Source organism: Ambystoma mexicanum, chromosome 13, assembly GCF_040938575.1.
Source record: "Ambystoma mexicanum isolate Mex_15411 chromosome 13, UKY_AmexF1_1, whole genome shotgun sequence".
Taxonomy (NCBI): Eukaryota; Metazoa; Chordata; class Amphibia; order Caudata; family Ambystomatidae; genus Ambystoma; species Ambystoma mexicanum.
In genome coordinates this window covers 616515163-616536156 of record NC_090938.1, presented here as the reverse complement: position 1 = coordinate 616536156, position 20994 = coordinate 616515163, and the positions used below count along the sequence as shown (strand labels likewise).

General features: G+C 47.2%; 1 protein-coding gene across 4 annotated transcripts in view; it reads right to left on the bottom strand.

The window, feature by feature from the left end:
* ACLY (ATP citrate lyase) overlaps nt 1-20994 on the bottom strand; it is a 434227-nt gene that overhangs the window by 92481 nt on the left and 320752 nt on the right. For all 4 annotated transcript variants that reach the window (XM_069634496.1, XM_069634498.1, XM_069634497.1 and 1 more), the window contains 2 exons: nt 5865-5946; nt 5596-5706 (listed from right to left, as the gene is read on the bottom strand). In XM_069634496.1, the coding sequence (XP_069490597.1) occupies nt 5596-5706; nt 5865-5946 (193 nt within the window). The remainder of the gene's footprint in view (nt 1-5595; nt 5707-5864; nt 5947-20994) is intronic.

Below are 20994 nucleotides of genomic sequence, written 5' to 3'. Positions count from 1 at the left end.
GTGCGCTGGAAAAGAGCGGCCCTACCTTGGGCTTGGATCGATGATAGATGAAGTCCTTTAGGTCCTCTGGAGGTGATCTCTGGAAGAGCTCCCTCCACCTGGCTAGTCTGTTCTTCAGAGACCTCAAGGAGAGCGCGCTGCACACAGTAAAAGCTTGCCAGTTGTGGTCTGGGCCAAGGCAACGTAGGCAGACGGCGTGGGGGTCCTTAGTTGGAAAGAGCCCATCGCAGGATGGACACCTGCTGAACCCTGTAGAAGTCAACATGCGCCGGGGAGGTGCGTGACGCCTGAGGACCGAGTACCTGAATGATAAAAAGACAAAAAGACAGAAGAGAAGAAGTATCTGCGCCTGTAAGCCAAACCCAGGAGCGCTGGTGAATTCGGCCCGTTTCCGTCAATGCAGAAAAGGGGACTTGGGTGTGGCGCCGGAGGGCGGGGTCAGGGCAGCACATGCTCCTAGGGCCGCACCCCTGCGCGCCTCTAAATTTAAAGGGGAAGAAAGTTCTTTCTGGTGAAAAAGGTTCCGTCTCCCATCCCTTGGAAGAGACGCCCGTGCAGTATGGAGGAAAGTTTATTTGGATACTTGTCACTGTGAATCTGTGTAACCACTCTACTGCTCACATTGACCCCTCTTGAGATAAGCCTGGCTGGTCAGCTACACTACCAACCTGTGTAGCACAGACTTATACCAAAGGTTGGGTTCCTATTGCCAGGAGGTCAAGGTTGTTGTAGTGCACCCAAAGGGTATTGCACTAAATCTTACCCAACACCTGTTATAAATCAGTCGTTTAGATAAGGATACATTGAAACAGATTGTCTGCGCAAGTGGGCTGTAACCACTGCAAGCACCTTTGTAAATACCCTTGGCGCTGAGGCTATTCCAAAGGGAAGTACTTTGAATTGGTAGTAAATTGCTCCTACTTTGACCTTTAAATATTTCCTGTGCGTTGGTAACATTGAAATATGAACGTATGCATCTCTCTTGTCCAGCATTGCCATGTAATCCCCTCTTTTTAGAAGTGGAATTACCTACTGTAGCATGGTCATCCAGACATTTTGTGGTTTGACATGCGTGTTTGCAGGGCGCAGGTCGAATACAGGGTGCATAGCGAAATCCTTTTTGGTACAAGGAATTATGTTGAATAAACACCTTCATCTACTTCTTGTAGTGGAACCAGCTCTATTGCTCCCTTTTGTATAGGCGTTTGAATTTCCACCTGTAGTATTAAGCAATAGCCGTGCAACATTTTTCTTGACTTTAGCGGATGGTGGAGAGGTGTTTCCAGGAGTTTGATGGAATAGCCTTTGACTACTGTTGACAACACCCACTGGTCTGATATGATGCCCTTATGTGTGGGTGAAATGTGCAATGCAGCCCCCCTACTGTGCAAACATGGGAGGGGACCTGGATGAATGTGTAATTTGTTTGAGGGGCCAGAGGAGCCTCTTGAGGCTGTACCTCTGCCCAGAGCATTGCACCACCTAAAATCTCTTTGATTGGAGGCTTGAAAAGTGTCTGTCCGACCCGGAGATGAGAACCACAGGATGGGCATGCTCTAAACCCGGATTGTAGGCACCATGAATAACCCTGGCCCTGAAAGGAACAACGTGTATTAAACACCCCACATTGGACGTAAGGGGTTTATTGGGTATTTGCCCTAACGTTTTCAAGGTTTCGTGCTTCTTATTTGCAGGTCGAGCATGTCATCAACTGCTTTACCAAATAGGTCAGTCTTCTATTGGCATGTTAATTAGGGTGGCTTGTGTTTCTAGTTTAAAGCCAAAATTTCACAACCAGGAGTGGCTATTTAACAAGTGCTACTACTCTGGGCAGAGTATCTGCTGTGTCTAGGCTGTTAAAATATTTTGAGCCACCTGTTTTCCCACTAACACTTTTAAGCAACTGAAAAATCAAAGGGTTCTGGAAGCAACATAGTGTCAGCTATTCGTGACGAGCAGACAGCTGACGTAGCCACTTTTTCCCTACGGTGTAAAGTCTTTTACACTGCTTGTCAGGAGGAGCTTCAGCACTTGACTCCTAAACTTTTTCTTGTAGTGGTAACAACTAATGAATCAGGTTTTAAATGGCCCCTAACAAAGTGGGTCTGTAGGCGCACGTTTAAAAACGTTTTCAACTCTAGGGTTAACCACCCTTGTAAATGAAGGTGAAATCGATTTTTTTTATAAATTGAAGCAATGGTACTGACTGACTTACCGATATTTTCTCATTTAGACCATCATTCACAAAGTCTGTCTTCCACAGACGCTTGTGTTTGAATTTTAAAAAGATCAGCTGCTTTTTTGAGCAGATCATTAAATAAAAGTTGGTTGTCGATTGGGGAACTTGTTCCAGGATTGTCAGTGACATCGGGAGACTAGGATATCAATGTCAGGGTCATCGCAGATAGGATCACTAGGATCATCATACCATGTACGCTGGGGTCATCCGTGCCCTGATCATCCCGAATGGCGTCATGCTGCATTTCTTCAATTACATCAATAAAAGTATGAGATTGCGGATTTAGCTGGTTGTTTCCCTTCTTCTAAATCTATTTATGTTTTTCATACAGACTAGTGTTATACATTCTACAAAGGAGGGAACATTATCCATGGTTTACTCAAAATGCTCCCTGGCCCACAGCCCAGTCCAGGGTGTGTCTTTAAGTGGAAAAAATGTAGCCTCTGTGTCAACAGCATGCTGTCTCTTATGAAGTGTTTGAGACAATGGAGAAGTGGCATTTGTGTATTCTGAGGCCCCATGTGTTTTAGTAGCACTTGTAGCTGTTGTAGTGTTTCTGGACGTTTAAGAGTTTGCTCTGTCTTTTGTAGTTATTTCTGTTTTGACATATGTTTCGGCGAGGGCGAAAGCAAAACTTGTTCCGTTGAAGATTTGTGAACGGTAATTGTATCGCTCAGTGTCTGTCCTTTTTTTAGTGCCATGCGCTGAACGCAAAGGTGTAAGCGCAATGGACGGTGGATGTGTCGAGCCAGAAGACACACAAGTGCTTCATGTTGCTGTGTGGCCCTTTCTCAATGCATCTGTCGAAGAACAGCTGGGAGTTGTGTGCTTATGGTGGTGTTTGTGACCTCCATAGTGAGAAAGCTTGTGTGTGCCTTCGTTACCAGGTGTCCCCACAGCAGACTGCAGGACCTGCTCTGCGGGGTTGGGGACTGGCCCTCGGGAATCTGTTGACTACTCTTCAATGTCTTCAGCATCTGAAAGGGAGCCGTAGCTGCAACGGTCGTCTTCTCCCGACTAATGAGCGCCAGTGGGAGAACTGGACATGGCCTGCATAGCATAGGGTGCCCACCATTTAGTATGTCTCTCCTTGAACGTCTTTGGCCAAAAGAACTTGCATGCAGCACAGCGCTTTTCTAAATGGTCACTGGAAGACAGTGGTTACACACGTTGTGTGCGTCTACCCACAGGAATTTTCTATTGAATGAAGGACATCATTTAAATGTTGCTCTTTCCATGTTTAGGAGGACCTCAACGTGTGAAGGACCATGGGTAAAGTACATGTCACATTAGGGATAGTATAAACAAACACGCTCCGTCAACGTCCTTTTCAAACTTCGAAAACAAGTCATGCAGTACTCTGCACCTACCACTAGATGTCAGCCTATGCAAAGCATGCGATTCTAAGCAGAACCACAAGCCTCAGAAATATGTTTTATATTATTAGTAGTGTGTAATATTATTACCTGTTCCAAGTCATTTTCAGTGTGTTCTTTGGCCGTAATAAATATAAGCAATGTTGTACTTACCTGTCTAAGTGTAATCTTTGATTGCTCATTGTGTGGACTCATTGTGGACCTCCGACCCCACTCACCTCTCCCGAGACTAAGCATTGTCCACTCTCCATTCTAACTTGATTGTATTGGTCAAACTCCCAGAGTTTTCCCTGTTCACTGTAACTAGGGTGGCCTCCTAAACATCGGTCCACCAGGCCACAGTTTAGAAATCCATTTTAACAGAGTAAAAGTGATGAAGTCGGGCTCCTTGATGTTAAAGCATGTGAAACATATCTATAGCCACATTATGAAAACCCAATAAATAAAATAAAAAAGTTATTATTCAGAGTCTTTTCCAAGGCATGTGAGGCTATACTATTTTCGTTCACAGTGAGACATGGTGGTGTTTTATACGGGAGTAAGCTCAGAGTATATGAACTCAGTCTCCTATAGTGAAAACCTTGTCTGACCTACATAATCAGGCTGGGTTCTTTGTACTGTGTGAATGGCAGGGGTAGATGTGTGAAAAACAGGGTTGGTTATGAGGGCCAGATGTCTGTCTTTCTGTATACAGGGAGAGTCTGGTTCCCTTCTTTTATGTTGGGTTATTTCACTGTGCTTTGACAGTTACCAAACGGCTGCGATACAGATCTTTGCTTGAACAGTACAAATGCACCATATGTCCACCTCACAGGACTGAGGGGCAAGGGCATATTTCCAGGATGCACGACAGCAAAAATTACCACCAGTGCCCACAAGATCATCACTGATCCGACCAACCAGCCAATGTGAACAAATCCTGCAGTTATCCATAAACCCATGAATAGAATATTTTCACTCTGGGTCTCTAGGTACCTCACACCAGTCAGTACTCCCCTTCTAGGATTCCAGTATGTCTCAGTACATCCAAAGTGCACACTCACATTCTACGACGAATGGGAGTATGTATTCCCCATACCTTCAGTTCTCAACGGTGCAGTGTTTCCAGTTTACCCACTTCTGGAAACTCTGCATCATTGGCTTCTACTTTATGGATCAAGTAGATCTGCCCAACCACTGCCCACTCTACTTGCCATCCAAGTCGCTCTGCACATTAAGGGGATCTCATATGGGCAGATGGTAACCATGCTTTGAAGTAAAGGTTGTGTCCAATCTAGTATGTGCACTGGGAAAGATTATTAAATAATCCATTGTTCTATGTGAATCTTTTGGGATGGACGGCACCCACTGGCTCAGCCATCTGCTCGTCCTGTGTCTGGAGTGATGAGTCGATGGCCTGATATCCTGGTCACATCGCAAATTTCAAGTCTACAGTTCCATAGTAAACTTCTCCCCTCTACTTCCAATTGGTTAAAGACTCATTGACAAATTAGCAATCCTGCTCTTTTCCAACTTCAAATAAAGTAAGACATAGGACGGTAGTAGAGGTTTGAGTGGAAGGGAAAGGAATAGGAAGAGAGATCCTGCCTTCTAGCAACAATTGTTATGTGACCAAAGCGATGCTCGCTTCCTCTGTGGCTCATGTATCTCTCTCCAAGACATAGCTGCACACCCCTTTGCCTAGTGACAGCCCAATGGAGTTTTTAAAACAGTTGTTAGCTAATTTTGATCCAACCCCTAAATGGCAAGGCTATGTAAACCAAGTAAAACTAGAAATCTCTAAAAGCCATGTCACAAACATGAGCATCACAGATTATCTTTAAAAGCAGATATGATCAACTTCACATAGTGAGTGTTACGGAGATCAATCGCCACCAACTGTGACCCACTTCACCCCAACCCCCTTTCATTATGACCGAATTGCAAGTTATATTGCAAAAGATGGATGGCTTATCAGTATGTGCAGGGTAATAGCCATACCTCAGACGAAAACATTGTTGCACAGGTGCCGATGCACCAGCACACCACAGGCTTGGTAATTCGCCCCTCCTGAATGCCTTGGCAGATCTTGTACTCCTCTGAACCTCCAACCTGATCAGAAGACAAAGGAAGGCAAAACCAGGTTATTATTAAAGAACATAAGCTGCACCTCAGCATTTTGATTGGCTGTGAGGGAAATAACGATTTGCATATGCCAATATATATATTATGCTATGTTATGTTCATCTCCGTAGTTGTTGTATACTAACCTCTCCAAGCACCACAATCATTTTAACACCTGGAGTGTCCTGGTATCGCAGAACGTGATCCATGAACGTTGAACCAGGATACCTGTTAAAAAGGAGACCACTTCTTAATAAAAGTCATTGGAAGATGAAATTAAACTGATACACATTTAAATATTTAAAATCCAGCCAGAGCAGGGCATTTTATCTCCACGTTTGGTCTAGTAAACAATCCAGAAATCTCACCCTTCATTCCCTATAGTACCCAAATGCCAGTTATAAACTATATGCAAGGTCATACATGTCTTTTGCAGATTTCCCCCCTGCTCTGCCACCCAGCAACAGTCTGAGCATGCAAACTTAATTCACTTTTCTAATCATGCGCAAGTTAAATTCCATGCAACACATCAAATGCAAACTATGTCCAAACTACAGTCCCATTCAAAGAGCTTGTAAAACTGAACAGAAGATTATTGGGAGCTCCTGGATAGTAGAACCTAGTGGGGAATTGTGGTGGCTGCGAGAATAGTTTAAAAGTAACATTTCAATTCCCCTTGCCTAAATTCTGATTATTTCCTCTTATGGTTGACTTTGGGACCATGCAGAAGGAAACAGCACCAAAATGAGCGCCATCAAAGTTGTCGTAAAAAAACCAAGTACAGGGTCAAGAAAAAGATCTTGCTAGGGGAAGACAAAGTTCATGCGACACAACATTCATACAGAATTCTCAAGGACATCTCTATATCACATTTTATTCACACTGGATCAAAAAAAAACAACACATTAAATATATCCTTAGCCAAATCACATTTCATTCTTTGCTCCGTTATTCTGCAAGCTTAGTATGCATACATGCGAGATACACACCACAAAAAACAAGACTTATTTCATTGCACAGGCTTTCCTAGCAGTACCAATATACAACAAGCTACCACCTACAAGGGACAAACAGTATCAAAGTCAATGGATTTAGAGAATGCCTTTAGGGAGCCGCGACAGCCAAAGTCATTTGGACACAGTCTACAGATCTGATGCACTTCTTGGACGGACGTCTGGAGGGCTCCTGCGGCAGTACTTGGTAGGTCATCGGCAGCTATGGGCTTTTTTCGGTTAAGCGACACTTTGTACTTTCAGCGCTTAGCAAACAGCACTGATGCAGAACGCGGACACCAGTTAGACTTCCTTCTCTCTCTCGGTTCTGGTTCTTGAGGATCCTTGGGAGGCTCCTGGAGCTTCTAGCCAGATTAGTTCCGTGGCAGACGTTGCACTCAACTACCGATACTCGACCCTTTGTATTGGACTCCTGCAGCAACAGAGAGGCACTGCAAGTCGGGATGGTGGTCCAGTGGAGTTCGTTTCGGGGTTAGTTGGTCCAACTAACCCGAGGGGAGAAGTTGTTCCATCCGGAGCTTCTCTGTCGAGGTGAAAAAGGAGGTCAGCACAGCAGCAGGGCTTCACTGGGCAATTCAAAGTTCCAGGAGGCTTCATTCACGATTTCTTCGGTGGGAGTTTCTCTGGTGGACTCTGCCTGTAGTCCCAAACCCCTCGCATTTTAAGCAGGTTTTTCCCCCATTCATGCACAGCCTAGGCTGTCAATCACACAGCAGGGTGGCTGTCTTGAAAGCACAGCCAGCCAATCAGGACTAGTTGCATTTGGGCATTTCTAGAGACAAAGGACAGGGGACGTTCGGGACCCTCCCTCACCTCCTGTCCATCCAGACACATTGAAGCCAGGGGCGGGCTTCAGGATTGAAGCCCGGCAAAGGCAAGACAAAAAAGGGCTCAAACCTGTCTCAACGCACAGAGTAAAACCCAAGAAAGACCTCACAAACAGAAAATGGTGAAAAAAGACGACCGGTGACCCACGGGTGCTGTACTGCAGCTGAGGGTTCGGACTGGGTAGAAAAGCACAATGTTAGGAAAAAGTAAACCACTGCCACCAGCCATTTAAAATAGTGAGGGTACATACACATGTTACATGAGAATGTAGGATAAGGGGCTACTAAGTAACCCTCCAGCACACTACATAAGATTGTGTGTGCTGGACCCACAAAGTAAGTACATTTCACTTTACCATTCTGGGAGCTGTAGTTCACCCAAGAAAAGGTATTTAAACCTTAAGAGAAATCTAAAGGATTTCTCAGTGACACTGCACTGAAGGTGCAGTGTGTCACCATACAAAAAGCAGATGCCTATTGAGTTTGCCAGACTCCAAAAACAGTGAACACAAAATCCAAATCAGGTAAAAACGCATGAGAGTGTGATAAAAAGGTCTCACTCACTCCATGGTTAGAATTTAAAAAGTCCTAAATCCAGCAAAAGAGCTGGGGTCTCTAAGGTTGAAGGGAATTAGCACAAAAATGAAAATTCGCCCTAACAAGGGGGTATCCCTAAAAGGCAAAGGAGGATACCATGTCTCATCTGATGATCTAGCATCCTGCTCCCCCGCCCCAAAGTGTCGCTGCCTCCTCCCATGTGGTCCTCCCTCATGTAACCGCCATCCGGGTCAGGATCAGGTAGCGACTGCCGTCTCCTGGCCACATGGGGAGAGGCAACCGCTAGGAAAGAAATGATGACATCAGATTCATCACAGCACCCACGTTGCTTTAGATTATTTTTTTGTTCCAAAAATCACTGGGCCCCTACAATCAGTGATCAAGGGGTGTATCCGTTCCTGATGTCAACAAAAATCTCAACAATAAACATACAATAAAACATGCCAACACTATGTGCTTTGGCCTTGTAATGGGATTTACAGGTTGGTCACCCATAGTTTCCAACGGCCTTCATCAGGAAGGAAAGGATTTTCTTGTTCTTGTGTTCACCCGCTATCTGACAATCTGTTTTCTGTGGTGTGTATATCTCACATTTATGCATCCTAACCTCACAGAATAACTGAGCAAAGAATGAATTAATGTGATCTGGCAAATAATATTTTTAGCGTGTTGTTTTTGATACAGTGTGAATAAAATGTGATGGAGATTCTTTTTGAAAATTCAATGTGAAGATTTAGTCATAAACTTTGTTGACCCCCAGCAAGAAATATTATATTTTATATCATATGGTAAATACCTGTATTGACTGGGTTTGAATAGATGCCCCCATTTTCTATCTATACATCAAAGTCATCATAGATATAAATGAAGAGAACTTTGAACAATGACAAAAGCCTGCAATATCTGCGCAGCAGCACCCCAATACTTTTACTTTGTTTAAAGCGCAGACCTAGCTCCAGAGCAGTGGAATGCTCTATAGGGTGCCAGCGTTCTGGCTGGCATCTTTTAACAGTAGCAGTGCTGTGAGTTGCAGTCTGTGCCTTGGTCTGTTTCTCTATTGGGATTAGTCCTAGGTCAGTTGTTAAAAAAGACAATGAGACATTTGTGAAATTGGAGAATTGTGGGGCATTAGTACTGGGAAAGAGTTCCAGAAGGCGGGTGTGTGACGGAGAAGGATTCTTTGCACATCCTCGCTTTGTGGATTAATCATGATTGTTAGGGAAAACTTTAATTTCTGTGCCAATTCTCTTTAACCTTAGAGACACCTTAGAGACACCCAGGTCTTTTGATGGACTCCAGGTTTTTTTATTTTTACTCCTGGGTGAGTGGGACTTTTCCCCCCACTCCATCATGTGTTTTCCTGACTAGGATTTACGGTTTCTTACTGTTTAATGGAGGCTGGTAAACGCCATAGGCATCTGCGTTTTGCATAGTGACACACAGCACCTTTTGTCCAGTGCCACTGATAAGTCCCTTGGACTTCTCTTAATGTTTAAATACATTCTCTTGGATGAACTACTGTTCCCAAGAGTAGAAAGATGACCTTCGTCGTACCTATTCTTTTGTGGGTCCAGCAGACACACCCCTATGTGGGGGGGGGGGTGTTACCAAGTGCCTCCTTATCCCATTTCTCATGTAACATTTTGGTACACTAACTTGAATGGCTGGTGGCAGTGGTTTCTTTTTTACCACCTTTGTGCCATGTATCTGCAGGCTGGTTCCTCAGTTGCAGTACAGCACCCAACGGTGACCATTTTTCCAAAATAGCCCCAGTCTTTTTTTGCCATGTCTTGTCAGTTAGTTCCTTCTGGTCTTTTATTCTGTTTGAAGCAGGTTTGAGTCCTTTGTGCATTTATCCTTTGGCGGGCTTCAGCCCTGATGCCCGCCCAGGCTCCAGTTTGTCTGGAAAGGCAGGAAGTGAGGGAGGGTCCTGTAAGGAAGGCATGGTGTCAACAGTAAGACAGACAAGTGACCAAAGTTCATGGGTGTTTATTGAACTTCAACAAGAGGGTGAAACTCCTACGTTAGGGAGAATTATCTGAAATGTGCTTATTCCCTTCTACCTTGGAGACTCCCCCCAGCTCTATTTGCTGGACTTTAGGACTTTTTATCTCTCATGTAATTTTAATGTGATTTTAATGGTGGACAGCCAGCCGGCCAATCACCTTTTGAGTGCATTCCTGTAATCAAGGGGATTAAGCACAGGGAGTTTTGGGCACCTCCCTCACTTCCTGCCCCTGCCAGACATACTGGAGCCAGAGGTGGGCTTCACTCGTGAATCCTGTCAAAGCTAAAACGAACAAAGGGAACAAACCTGGTTTGGCGCACAGAGTTAAATCTCAAGAAGGTCCTTTCCAACAAGAAATGGTGAAACCCATGGGTGCTTTACTGTAGCTGCAAACGCAGCCCGTGGTAAAACCCCCACAATGGTAGCAAAACGTAAACCACTGGCACCAGCCATTCATTGTAGAAATGGTAACATAAAATTGTTACATGAGAAACTAGACAAAGGGGTTACGAAGTAACCTCTCCAGCACCCTATGGTAAGATAGTGTGTGCTGGGTCTAGAAAGTTACAAAATGTAAGTAAAGACATTTCACTTCATTGCTCTTGGAAACGGTTTCACCAAGAGATGGTATTTAAACCTTTGGGCAATCTAAGACTTCCCTGTGCCACTGCACTGAAGGTGCTGTGTGACAGTGTAAAGATGCTGCCTATGGAGTTTCTCAGACTCCATACTTAAAGAAACACAGAGTTCAAATCAATTTAAAAATACGAGAGTGGGAAAAGAGCCTCACTCTCCCCAGGTTAAAAATAAAAGTCCTAAAATCCTGCAAAGTTGCTGGGAGTCTAAGGTAGAGAGGAATTAGCACATTTCTGAGAACTCTCCCTAACAATATCAAACAAATCAATCAGCTCAAATGGCTTAAGAGGAACAAAAACATTTCAAATTCCAAGCAGGATAAGGATTCTGCAATGAGAGGGTGTGGTGAGTTTACTGAGACCACTGAAATGCCTCCTAAACACAGAACTGAAATAGGAACAACTGTCTGTATTAAGAAACTCTGTAAAACAAGAAGGTTCTGCAGCAAATCATGTCTGATGCCCGACCAGGGCAGCTCTAAAAAGGAAAGTACATCTTGCATGCCCAGCCTTGTTAACAAAAGTAACGCAGTTTCTCCGCTAACTGGAATATTACCCATGGAAATGTGCTCCCTAGAGGGTCTGGATGTCAGAGTGGCTGGTCTTCATAAGGTCTCTTCCAATCCTTCCTCAGAGCCACAGTCCACAACAAAAGTAGGCTTGAATGAGCGGTTCATGAAAAGGGTCAGATGGACCTTGTTGATCCGTGCACTCTATTCTCCGAACCTGCATAGGCTTAGCTGACAGAGCTAGTCTTTTCTTGACAGACTTGTGTGTGAGGAGTTTCATTAACTGCAGGCCCTGCCTGCACAAAATAGCAGGGGCCCCAAGGAGGGGGGCAGGGGGGGGGAGGTGCTTGTTCGCATTTGGTAGAAGTCAGACTGAAAAGTTTACACACTGGCTTCGGTAAACCCTCTGGGGACAACATGGGAGTATACCCAGCCTGCTTTGGATATCTACCAGACCGCTTTACATGAGGGCCAGTATTAAACCTTAGAAGAGGCACCACAAACTACTCCTTGTGGGTCCTCACGGGTTGGCATTAACCCAAAAGGCACCTCAGACTAGCCCTGAAACATGCACCTTCCCTCACCTCACCTCACCAAGCACAAATCCCCACAATGCCTGAAAATACAAGGATGTGACTCTTTTGGATAAGTTATTAATTTGTTTCGGTCGTGGGCAGTGGGCCACAGAAAAAATATTTGCACCAATGAAGACAAGTCTGGAAAGATTCTTAAGAAAGTGTCAAAAAGTGTGCAACGGCCGGATGTGATTGAGCCCCAAGCATTGTAAACAAACTGGGTGTAAACAAACTGGAAGCGGATCAGCATCCTAAATGGCTTTGCCGAAGGTCAGTGTATAAACACCAGATGGGCACGGACACGAAAAAGGTAGAAAAAAATCATTTCTGGCACAATGAACACTGCCGCTACAAAATGCTTCTGCTCAGTCAGCGTAGAGTTAAGGGCTAGTGGTTGGAGTTCAAAGTATGCACAAGGGAGGTGTTAGGGAGATTTATCATTACTGTGCTTCATCCCCTCTCCTACTGAGACCCCCAGCACATTTTGCTGGACTTCTGGAAATGTTTCTTTTAATACTGAATGAGTAGAGCCTTTTTACACTTATTTATTCTTGTGGGTTCTCCCTTTCAGCACTCTGTTCTTTGTAATCTACCTGTACTATGGAGTCTGTCTGCTCCATAGCCCTTAAAGGCACCTGCGTTTTATGGATCAAACACCACTTGTAGTAAAAATAAGAAAATATATTAAAACAAGTATGAAAGACTCATTCATTTCCTGAAAATAAATACAATCTGCATGAAATCACCAAAAAATTAAGCATGTCCAAATGAAAAAACAGAACACAAAAAAAGATGTCAAACTCAAAAATGCAGTTGATGTCCTTAAATGACTCAAAATAAAAACCAAAATTAAAAGAAATCCATTCCATCATTGTGAACACAAAAGGAACTAAAAAGATGCAAACTATGTACAAGTATAAGAGGTCCATATTCCCAAATGCATAACAAAAGCCTTTAACAAATCCACAAATGACACCAAAAAATAACTATATACAAAAAGTGGAGCACAGTCCAACAACTCAAAAAAAAAAAAAAGAAATTAACCAAAAAATTAAACGTACACCTAAATAACTATATACAATGGCAGCGAGCTAGTCCTTCTCACCATGCTCCCTCAGTCTCGGCCAGGACATCATTGAACACTACGTCCACTTCCCCTAGGCGGGCCACCGCTTCCCCCTCGAGTGCTTGCAGGGACTCCAACATGCTCCTCTCAAACTCCCTGCAAGTCTCCACGAGGACCTCTGCCCGATGCAGTGAATTCTCCGCCCTGGCCATGATGAGTCTTGCCTCCCGTGCCCGCTGCCGCCCTGCCCCGATCTGCTGGCCCAAACGCGTCCACACGGAAGACATCCTTTGTGTAAGGTCCACGCTTGCCTACTGCCTGACCTACCTTCCTGTGATTGAATGCCCAGAGTCCTGTAGCCTCCTACTGCGAGCCTCCTGCTGCCAAATAGCCTGGTGCCTGCGCCTCAAGGACAGCCTCTGGGATGATGACAACCCCAAGGGCTGTCGTGCATGTGCCGTGCTCCTTGGTGCCTGCTCTTCCTCCATTGCCACAGCTCCTGTTGCCGGCTGGATCTGCGTGGTGACCACCTTGGCTGATCCAACTTCGACTCCCGACTCTGGCAGCGATGTGACCTCCACCAGACTGGCCGCCGGGGTTGAGACAAGTGTACAGGGGGCCCTGGAGGTATCTCGGCCGGAAGACTGCAGGGAGGATGACTGGCGCACAGAGGAGGAAGACAAGGAGGGGCGGGGGGGTTCACATAAAACGAACCCATTGCAAGACCAGGAAATGTACTCGCCAGTCCAGGAGACGCCAGACCTCATTGCAATGATGTGCAAGCTGATTGGAAGCCTGCACATCATCACAAATGGTGCCTGTACGCCTCGCGATACTGGCTAGCACAGGTTCCACCCTGTCCCGAATGGCGACATCCGCAGGTATTGGTGTTTCAGTTTGTGTGGAAACATCCGCCACCTGCGGATGGGTCCGGCCTGAGGCATGCCCGCAAGTGCATACTGATGCAGTCGCAGTCCCAGGGACAGGATTAGGCACAGGCACCTCCACTGCCTCTGGCCCCTGAGTCTGGACTGCACCAGTCACACCTACGTCATCACCCCCACTGGGCCCCATGGGCTGGGCTTATGTGGCCTCTACCTCCGCCGACCTGGATGCCTCCCCACCGTCTTCCGCATTCGATTGCCCCTGTGCTACCTCACCTGTCCCTCCCACTGCCGAGGAGCCCACAACCAACTTCACCCTCCTGGGCCTTCCCTCAGCAGCTGCGGCTATTGCCTCGGACACAGCACCAGTCTCCTCGCTCCCCGAAGATAAAATGACCTCCGAGTGTGACTGGGTCTTGCGTCTGCCTGGTGGAGGCATCCCTGCTGCCTTGCTCAACAGCACCTTTTCCGCCCTCTACTTCCATCGTCGCTGTGGATAGGGAGACATAGAACACAAACATCAGGGTACTGAACATATGACGGTTTTGCACAAAGCAAATGTACATGAGTGGAACTGTCAAAGGTCACAACCATCATCACCGTCCACAACACACAGGTTAGTGCAATTAACACGCACAATCACGTCTGGCATTCTCAACAGACAATCACATCCTTGGACAAGGCACTGTCATCACCTCAAAATTGTGCATTCACCTCACATACATATCTCATTCACACACATCAGCTGACAGTCATGAAGCAGGCCATGGAGCTATCACGTCAGAGTGCACTAGAGGTCAATTTGGCAGCATGAGTCAATCACACAATCGAATGCTCAAGTGACATCCATCTCAGAGTGTTGGCCAGTCACACACACACTCTTCAGACACAGGCACATATGCACCATGCATGTCCATGATGTAGCCAAAAGCACCCATGTGTGAAACCTCTCACATGGACAAGTCCAGACACATGAAATCAACCATGTGCACGTCGTTACATGCGACCGCACATCACACATTGCTATCCAAACACTGTTGATGCGACACATGCTTGAATGGACTCACATGCAGGACTGTCTGGGACATGCACACAGACATCTGTACAAGAGGCATACCAGACACAAGGACAAGGTGCACACTCCAACCATACATCAACATGTACTATGATGGAGAGGTACACATGGGCACTTACCAGTCGACTCCAGACGGAGATCCAAATCCATGACCTGGGCGTACAGCGCTGGGTAGAACCGCTCCAGGACCTGCATGTTGTCAGTGATCAACAGGCCCTGGCGCCCCTCTTGGTTCATGCCAGCCTTGGGGAAGAGCATTGCCTTGTTGTGGGTCCTGGCTTTGAAGTCCTCCCAGCGCTTGAGGACATGGATGGAGTCGTGGGGTGCCACCCCCTCAGCATTGATGGCACCCACGATGTCTGCCCAGATCTTTCTGCGTCCTTCCTTGCTGACTTGCGATGGTCCATGGAAGAGGGCATCATAATGCACCAGGACTTGCTCCACCTGGATGTCAAGCTCCCTGGCTGAGAAGCTGACAGCACTCTGCCTTGCTGCCGTGGGGTTGCCACTTGCTCCGATGATGTTGCATCAGACATGGCAACCCCCACCGAGGCACGTGTGGGTGGGCAAGGTGGTCCTGGTGCTGGGCTGTGAAGCGGTGGTCTGGCATGTTGGGAGTCTTCTGGATCAGCAGATGTGGTCACAGGTCCGACGACAGGAGCACTGGCAATGGCTGTACAGCAAGCTCCAAAAATTGCAGGGCACGTGGGCAGCAGGCACACAGTGGGCAGGCAGCAGATGGCTCGTAGGAGGCAGCTCAGGGCACCTGGAGGCAGGTAAATTGGCTGGTAGGCAGGAGCGTGGGTCTTCTGTGTTACTTGTGTGGGCAGCCGGAAACCCCACACGTACGGAAAAAACATGTTAGTGTGGATTTAGAGGAAAGAGCCTACGCGTGCAAGTTACGCGCTCGACTTTAGTGTACAGTAGCGGGATAAATCAGTACGTAGGAGACCATCACACGCTTGTGCTAGTGATAGCGGATGGACGTGTGAACTTCTGCAATTCTAGTGTTTCCACGCCATCTCTTCCCTACGGCGAGAGTGCAAGCTTTTTCTTTTGGTGGGGGGGGGATTTGTCTTCGTGCACACATGCGTGCATTTTGATTTTTGTTTGAGGCCGACGGCGAGTTGTGTATGCATTTTGCATAATGTGGGTGCCCCCGTGTCTCGCGTACCACCATTTACAAGGTCATACTACCCTAAGTGTCATTCGCATATGCAATTTGTGTTGCTGGGTGCCACAGCGTACTGCGTTATGTTTTTACTTTACACATGGGCTAACAAGGGGTCGCATACACGTAATTTTTGTTTATGGAGTGCCTGCGAGTTATGCGGCCCGTTTACTTTTCCCCAGGGGTTACATTGAGCCTTGTGGGAGCACACTGGTATGTTTAACATCACATACAATGCCCCCTCACTGAAATTGCCCAGGACAATTGATATCTGTGCCTCCCATTGCACAATTCTATGAGTGGGAGGGCAACAAGTGGGAAGTGTGGACGAGGTGCCCAGGGCCATGCAGGGAGCGCTGTGGCCCCCACACAACAGGGTCAGGGAGATGCAGCTGATGCCGATGTCCCCAGCACCCAGGGTCCCGGGGCAGCAGCGTAGTCTGCTGTCGCGACTAGCCAGGGTCAGGAAGCTGCCCAGGCTCGTGGTCACACAGCCAGGCCTGTAGTGGTCCATGCACAGGTCCAGAGGGACCCAGGTGCAGTAGTCCCTGTCTCGAAGGGGACGGGACGTTTCGGAAAAGTTGCGGCCACCAGCAATAGGGGTCCCAGAGCAGCAGTGTCATCTGCTATCCCTACCAGCCAGGGTCAGGAAGATGCAGGGGCAGCTGCAGCACCCGCCGCCCAGGCTCAGGGTCACACAGCCAGGCCTGTAGTGGTCCAGATGGACCCAGGTGCAGTAATCCCTGTCTCGAAGGTTAAGGGACACGTGTCGGGGAAGTGGAGGCCAGCAGCACACAGGTACAGATACCTGCAAGGCAACCTCCCGTCCAAACATCAGTGGGTGAGGCCATAGTCCAGTCCACCAGTGCTCCAGCCCCTACTGACCCAAGTGGTCCCAGCCACTCAAGGTCTGCAAGAAGGCAAAGCGTGCAGTAGCAGGACAGGCTCCAACCCAAGGCACGGCACAGGAGACCCATGCGTTGAGGAAGAGGAGCTTCAGTGATGAGGAACTCCAGATCCTTGTGGACTACGCGCGGGAACACGAATGTGACATGCTGGTGCGGGCAGGGAGCACACATACGCATGCTCAGCGCATGGCCCACTGGCAGCGCGTCACAGATCTAATCGACGCCTTCAGCAATGAGAGGCGCACAGCTTCTGAGGCAGTGAAGCATTGGAATGACCCCTGACGCCGAACCAAAGATAAGCTGGGTAGCGCCTACGCCTCTAATCTGGTGACTGGAGGTGGGTCGCCACAAGAGGACGATGAGCTCACTCAACATGAAGAACAAGTCTGTGATATGATTGATGTGGAGCAGATCCAAGGCGTGGGAGACCTGCCCATTTATGAGGACATGTCCAGTGAGTGGTGATGCGTGAGTGTCCATGACAGGTGTATCTTGCTTGGATGGATTGTTGGGATTGTCTGCCAGTTATGCCTGTATTTATAGGACTGCCATGGGTGGGCATGTCATGGTGGACCGACACATGCTTTTTGTCCTGCAGACTGCATGCATAAGATATGATGCACACCGTGACAATCGTCCTCACCACACATAATCACTCCTTCCATGTCACTCTCTGGGCAACCTCCCGTGGCCCTCTTCCTGCTCCAACCTGTGATGACGGATAGCCTGTGATAATCTTCCACTCCACACTCCTTACCTACTCACATCTGTGACGTCTGAGAGGTTACCCTGCCAGATGCACCTCCTCAGAGGTATTCTTCCTTTCCTCTCATTACCCCTGAAGCTCACTGTCACCAGAGGACTGGTCTTACCTATGGTCGGCTACTGCAACGGACTTACTAGATTTCGGTGGTTGAACTCTTGCCTCTGCAAGTCTTCCAGACCAGGACTGTGGGAAGTGTCCTTTTGGGACAGGGATTGCGTCTCCCTCGTACTGTGATGATGCCACCGTCTCCCAGTGGCTACGACTGTTCTTTTCTAAACCCTGTGCATTGTCCACAAGTCCTTAGGGGTCCTGTGGCTGCTATTCAACTCCATCTTCAAAATTTGCTCACTTGTTGTTAGGGCGAATTCTCATAAATGTGCCAATTCCTCCCACCTTAGAGCCCTCCAGCTCTTTTGCTAAACTTTGGGACTTTGAACTTTTAATTATGTTTGTTTTCTGTCTGTATTTTCTTTGGTTATGGAGTTTTAGACAACTCCATAGGCATCATCTTTTCATGTGTCACACAGCACCCTCAGTGCAGTGGCACAGGGAAACCATTTTAGGCTTTTCCAAGGTTTAAATACCTTCTCTCGGATAAACTACTGTTTCCCAGGGTGAGTAAAGTGAAATTGATTTTACTATTTGTTTTAAAATTCCTAGACCCAGCACACCCTATCTTACAATAGAGTGCTGGATGGGGTTACTTAGTATCCCCTGTGTCTAGATACTCATGTAGCAGTCAAATGCTACCCTTTCCTCTCGGAATTGCTGATGGCAGTGGTTTTACAACAAACTACCATGATTTTTCCCGACCGCGAACACCGATAGCTTTAAATCACGGCAGCCATGTTTTTCAAGATGGCGTCTGAGCCCCCTCTGTAAAAACAGGTCCCGGTCTTCTTTTTTCGCCGTTTCTTTGTGGAAAGGTCCTTCTAGAGTTTTGCTCTGCGCGCCAAACCAGGTTTGGTTCCTTTGTTCATTCGCCTTTGGCGGGCTTCAGGAGTGAAGACCGCCTCTGGCGCCCGAGTGTCTGGGCTGGGCAGGAAGTGAGGGAGGTGCCCGAAACTCCCTGAACGTAGTCTCTTAGGAGACTCAAAGGCACTCTGTGGTGATTGGCTGGCTGACTGTCCGGCAAGGACAGCCACCCTGCTGGGTGGGTAACAGCTAGGCTGGAATGAATGGGAGAGAACTGAATAAAAGGCGAGTCTCTTGGCTTGGAAGGCAGAGTCGACCACTGGAACGAAAGAACCGAAGACGAGCTTGAAGAGGACGGCTGCTGCAACTCCTGGACCGTTGATTTGCCCGGTGAAGCCCTGCTGCATGTCCGAATCGGTAAGTTCATCTCGACAAAGAAGCCCTGCAAGGACGACTTCTCCCTTTGAGTTGGTGGGACCAATCAACTCGACACTAAGCCACTGGGATTCTCAGAGCTGTAAAGATACTGTAAAATCAGACAGTACTTACCTCTCGCAGTGAAAGTGCTTGAAACTTTCCCAACTCACAGGCCTAATCAGCTTGTGATCCAACATATGATTCTTCTTGCTACAAACTATTCCTAAGAACTGTTGCAGAGACTTTTCTGTTTTATCTACCAGAACTGCTTTACCCTATCCAAGACTTTAGCCCATTGACTTTGGTGTAGCCTATTGAATTGAATGGACTCTTCTGGGGAAATCAAAATATCTGCACTGCCTAAGAAATAACTATTCTTTCTAAGTTCTGATAACCTATGCCTTTTTGCTCCTCCTTCAAAGTATTCTGAATGCCTCAGAAACAGAGTGTACAGTACTGAAGTATATTTGTGTGCGATTATATTGCCTCCTTATGAATGAATGTTTTATAACGGACAGTTAAATAAATTAATAAGTATTTAACAAAGAAACCTTGAGTGTAAGTTTATTTGAACACCTGTGATTGTAGACCTCTGTGTATCATCATTACAGCTCACCTTCCCTCTTGAGATAAGCCTGGCTGCTCAGCTCCGCTACCACAAAACTGTAGTACAGATTTATACCAAAGGTTGGTTTTCCTTACACTTATAGTCCTACTTGTGTGTAGTGGTCCCAAAGCGTACAGCATACAAACTTTGCCTAACACCTTAGCACTCCGAATGTGTGCTCCACTATGGCCCTAGTTGCAGTATCGGCTGCGTTGCATCTTACCTGGTGTGGTTCCATATTGGCGTCATCATGTAGGTGCTCAGAGGGTAGGTACTATCCCCTGTGGAGGTGAGATGGGTTGTCAGTGGTGTGGTTTTGCCTGTGCGAGTCATGCATGCATTTGCAGGGCCATTTGTACTCACCAATTGTCATGATCTCTGCTTCCAAGAGGTCAGGACTTGCCCAACTCCCTTGGAAGCAGACCCATAACCCAGGTTCCGAGCGCCAGCCGGTCCCAATTGGGACCTTTTGGACTCTGTCCTGGCGCCGGTGGCGCCAGGCTCATAAATGTGCCCAGTCCCAGCGCTGGAAGCACCGAGCTCATAATGATTGGGTGGACTTACCTGCGGCAGACCATGCTGCTTACTTACCTGCCAGTTGAGCCTCTGATCCTCTTCTGTTCGGGACTACTTTTCCTGTTGGGTGGGGCAGGAGCCACTCCCTAGGTTCAGAACCCTGGAACTCTTCTGGAAAGCAGGGACTCTTTTCTTTCCTAGGCGTGGCTGTGGAAGGAGACACCTAAGCACTACAGGAGGCTATTTAAACCCCACCCGATGGATGAATCTTGCTTTGCGTTATTCTGCATCCTCTGCAGCAGAACGCTCATCGTGTCTTCTGCATCTGATCCTGGGCCTAAGGAAAAAGGCTTACCATCCTGAATCCAGTCTTCAGCAACACCTAGAAAGACAAGAAAGAACAGGTTAGCATTACAGTCTTCAGTGACAGCGCTCCTTTTACCTGATCCATCGGCTGTCATCAACGCCTCGTGCTGCATTCCGGCATCTGAAAGACAAAAGCTTACCAATTCTGCGCACGCTCCGGAGGCCTTCGGCGCTGCATCCCGCATCTGAAAGATAAAACAAGGTGCGTTTAAAGACTTTGGGGAACTTAAATACTCACGAGCCATTACTCCTTTCACATCTAACCCAGTGGGTATTCCGGCACCCTGCAGCCACTCCGAACTTATACCTGCAAAGGAAAAAGACAGTTAGAGCGCACCGTGAAGCAGGCAGCAAGCGCTTACTTACGTGCTTCAAGGCGCTTCTATTCATCACACGGGCTCCATCTTCGCCATCGCCGGACCCTGCAAAAAACAAGATACAACAGTACTAAAGACTTTTA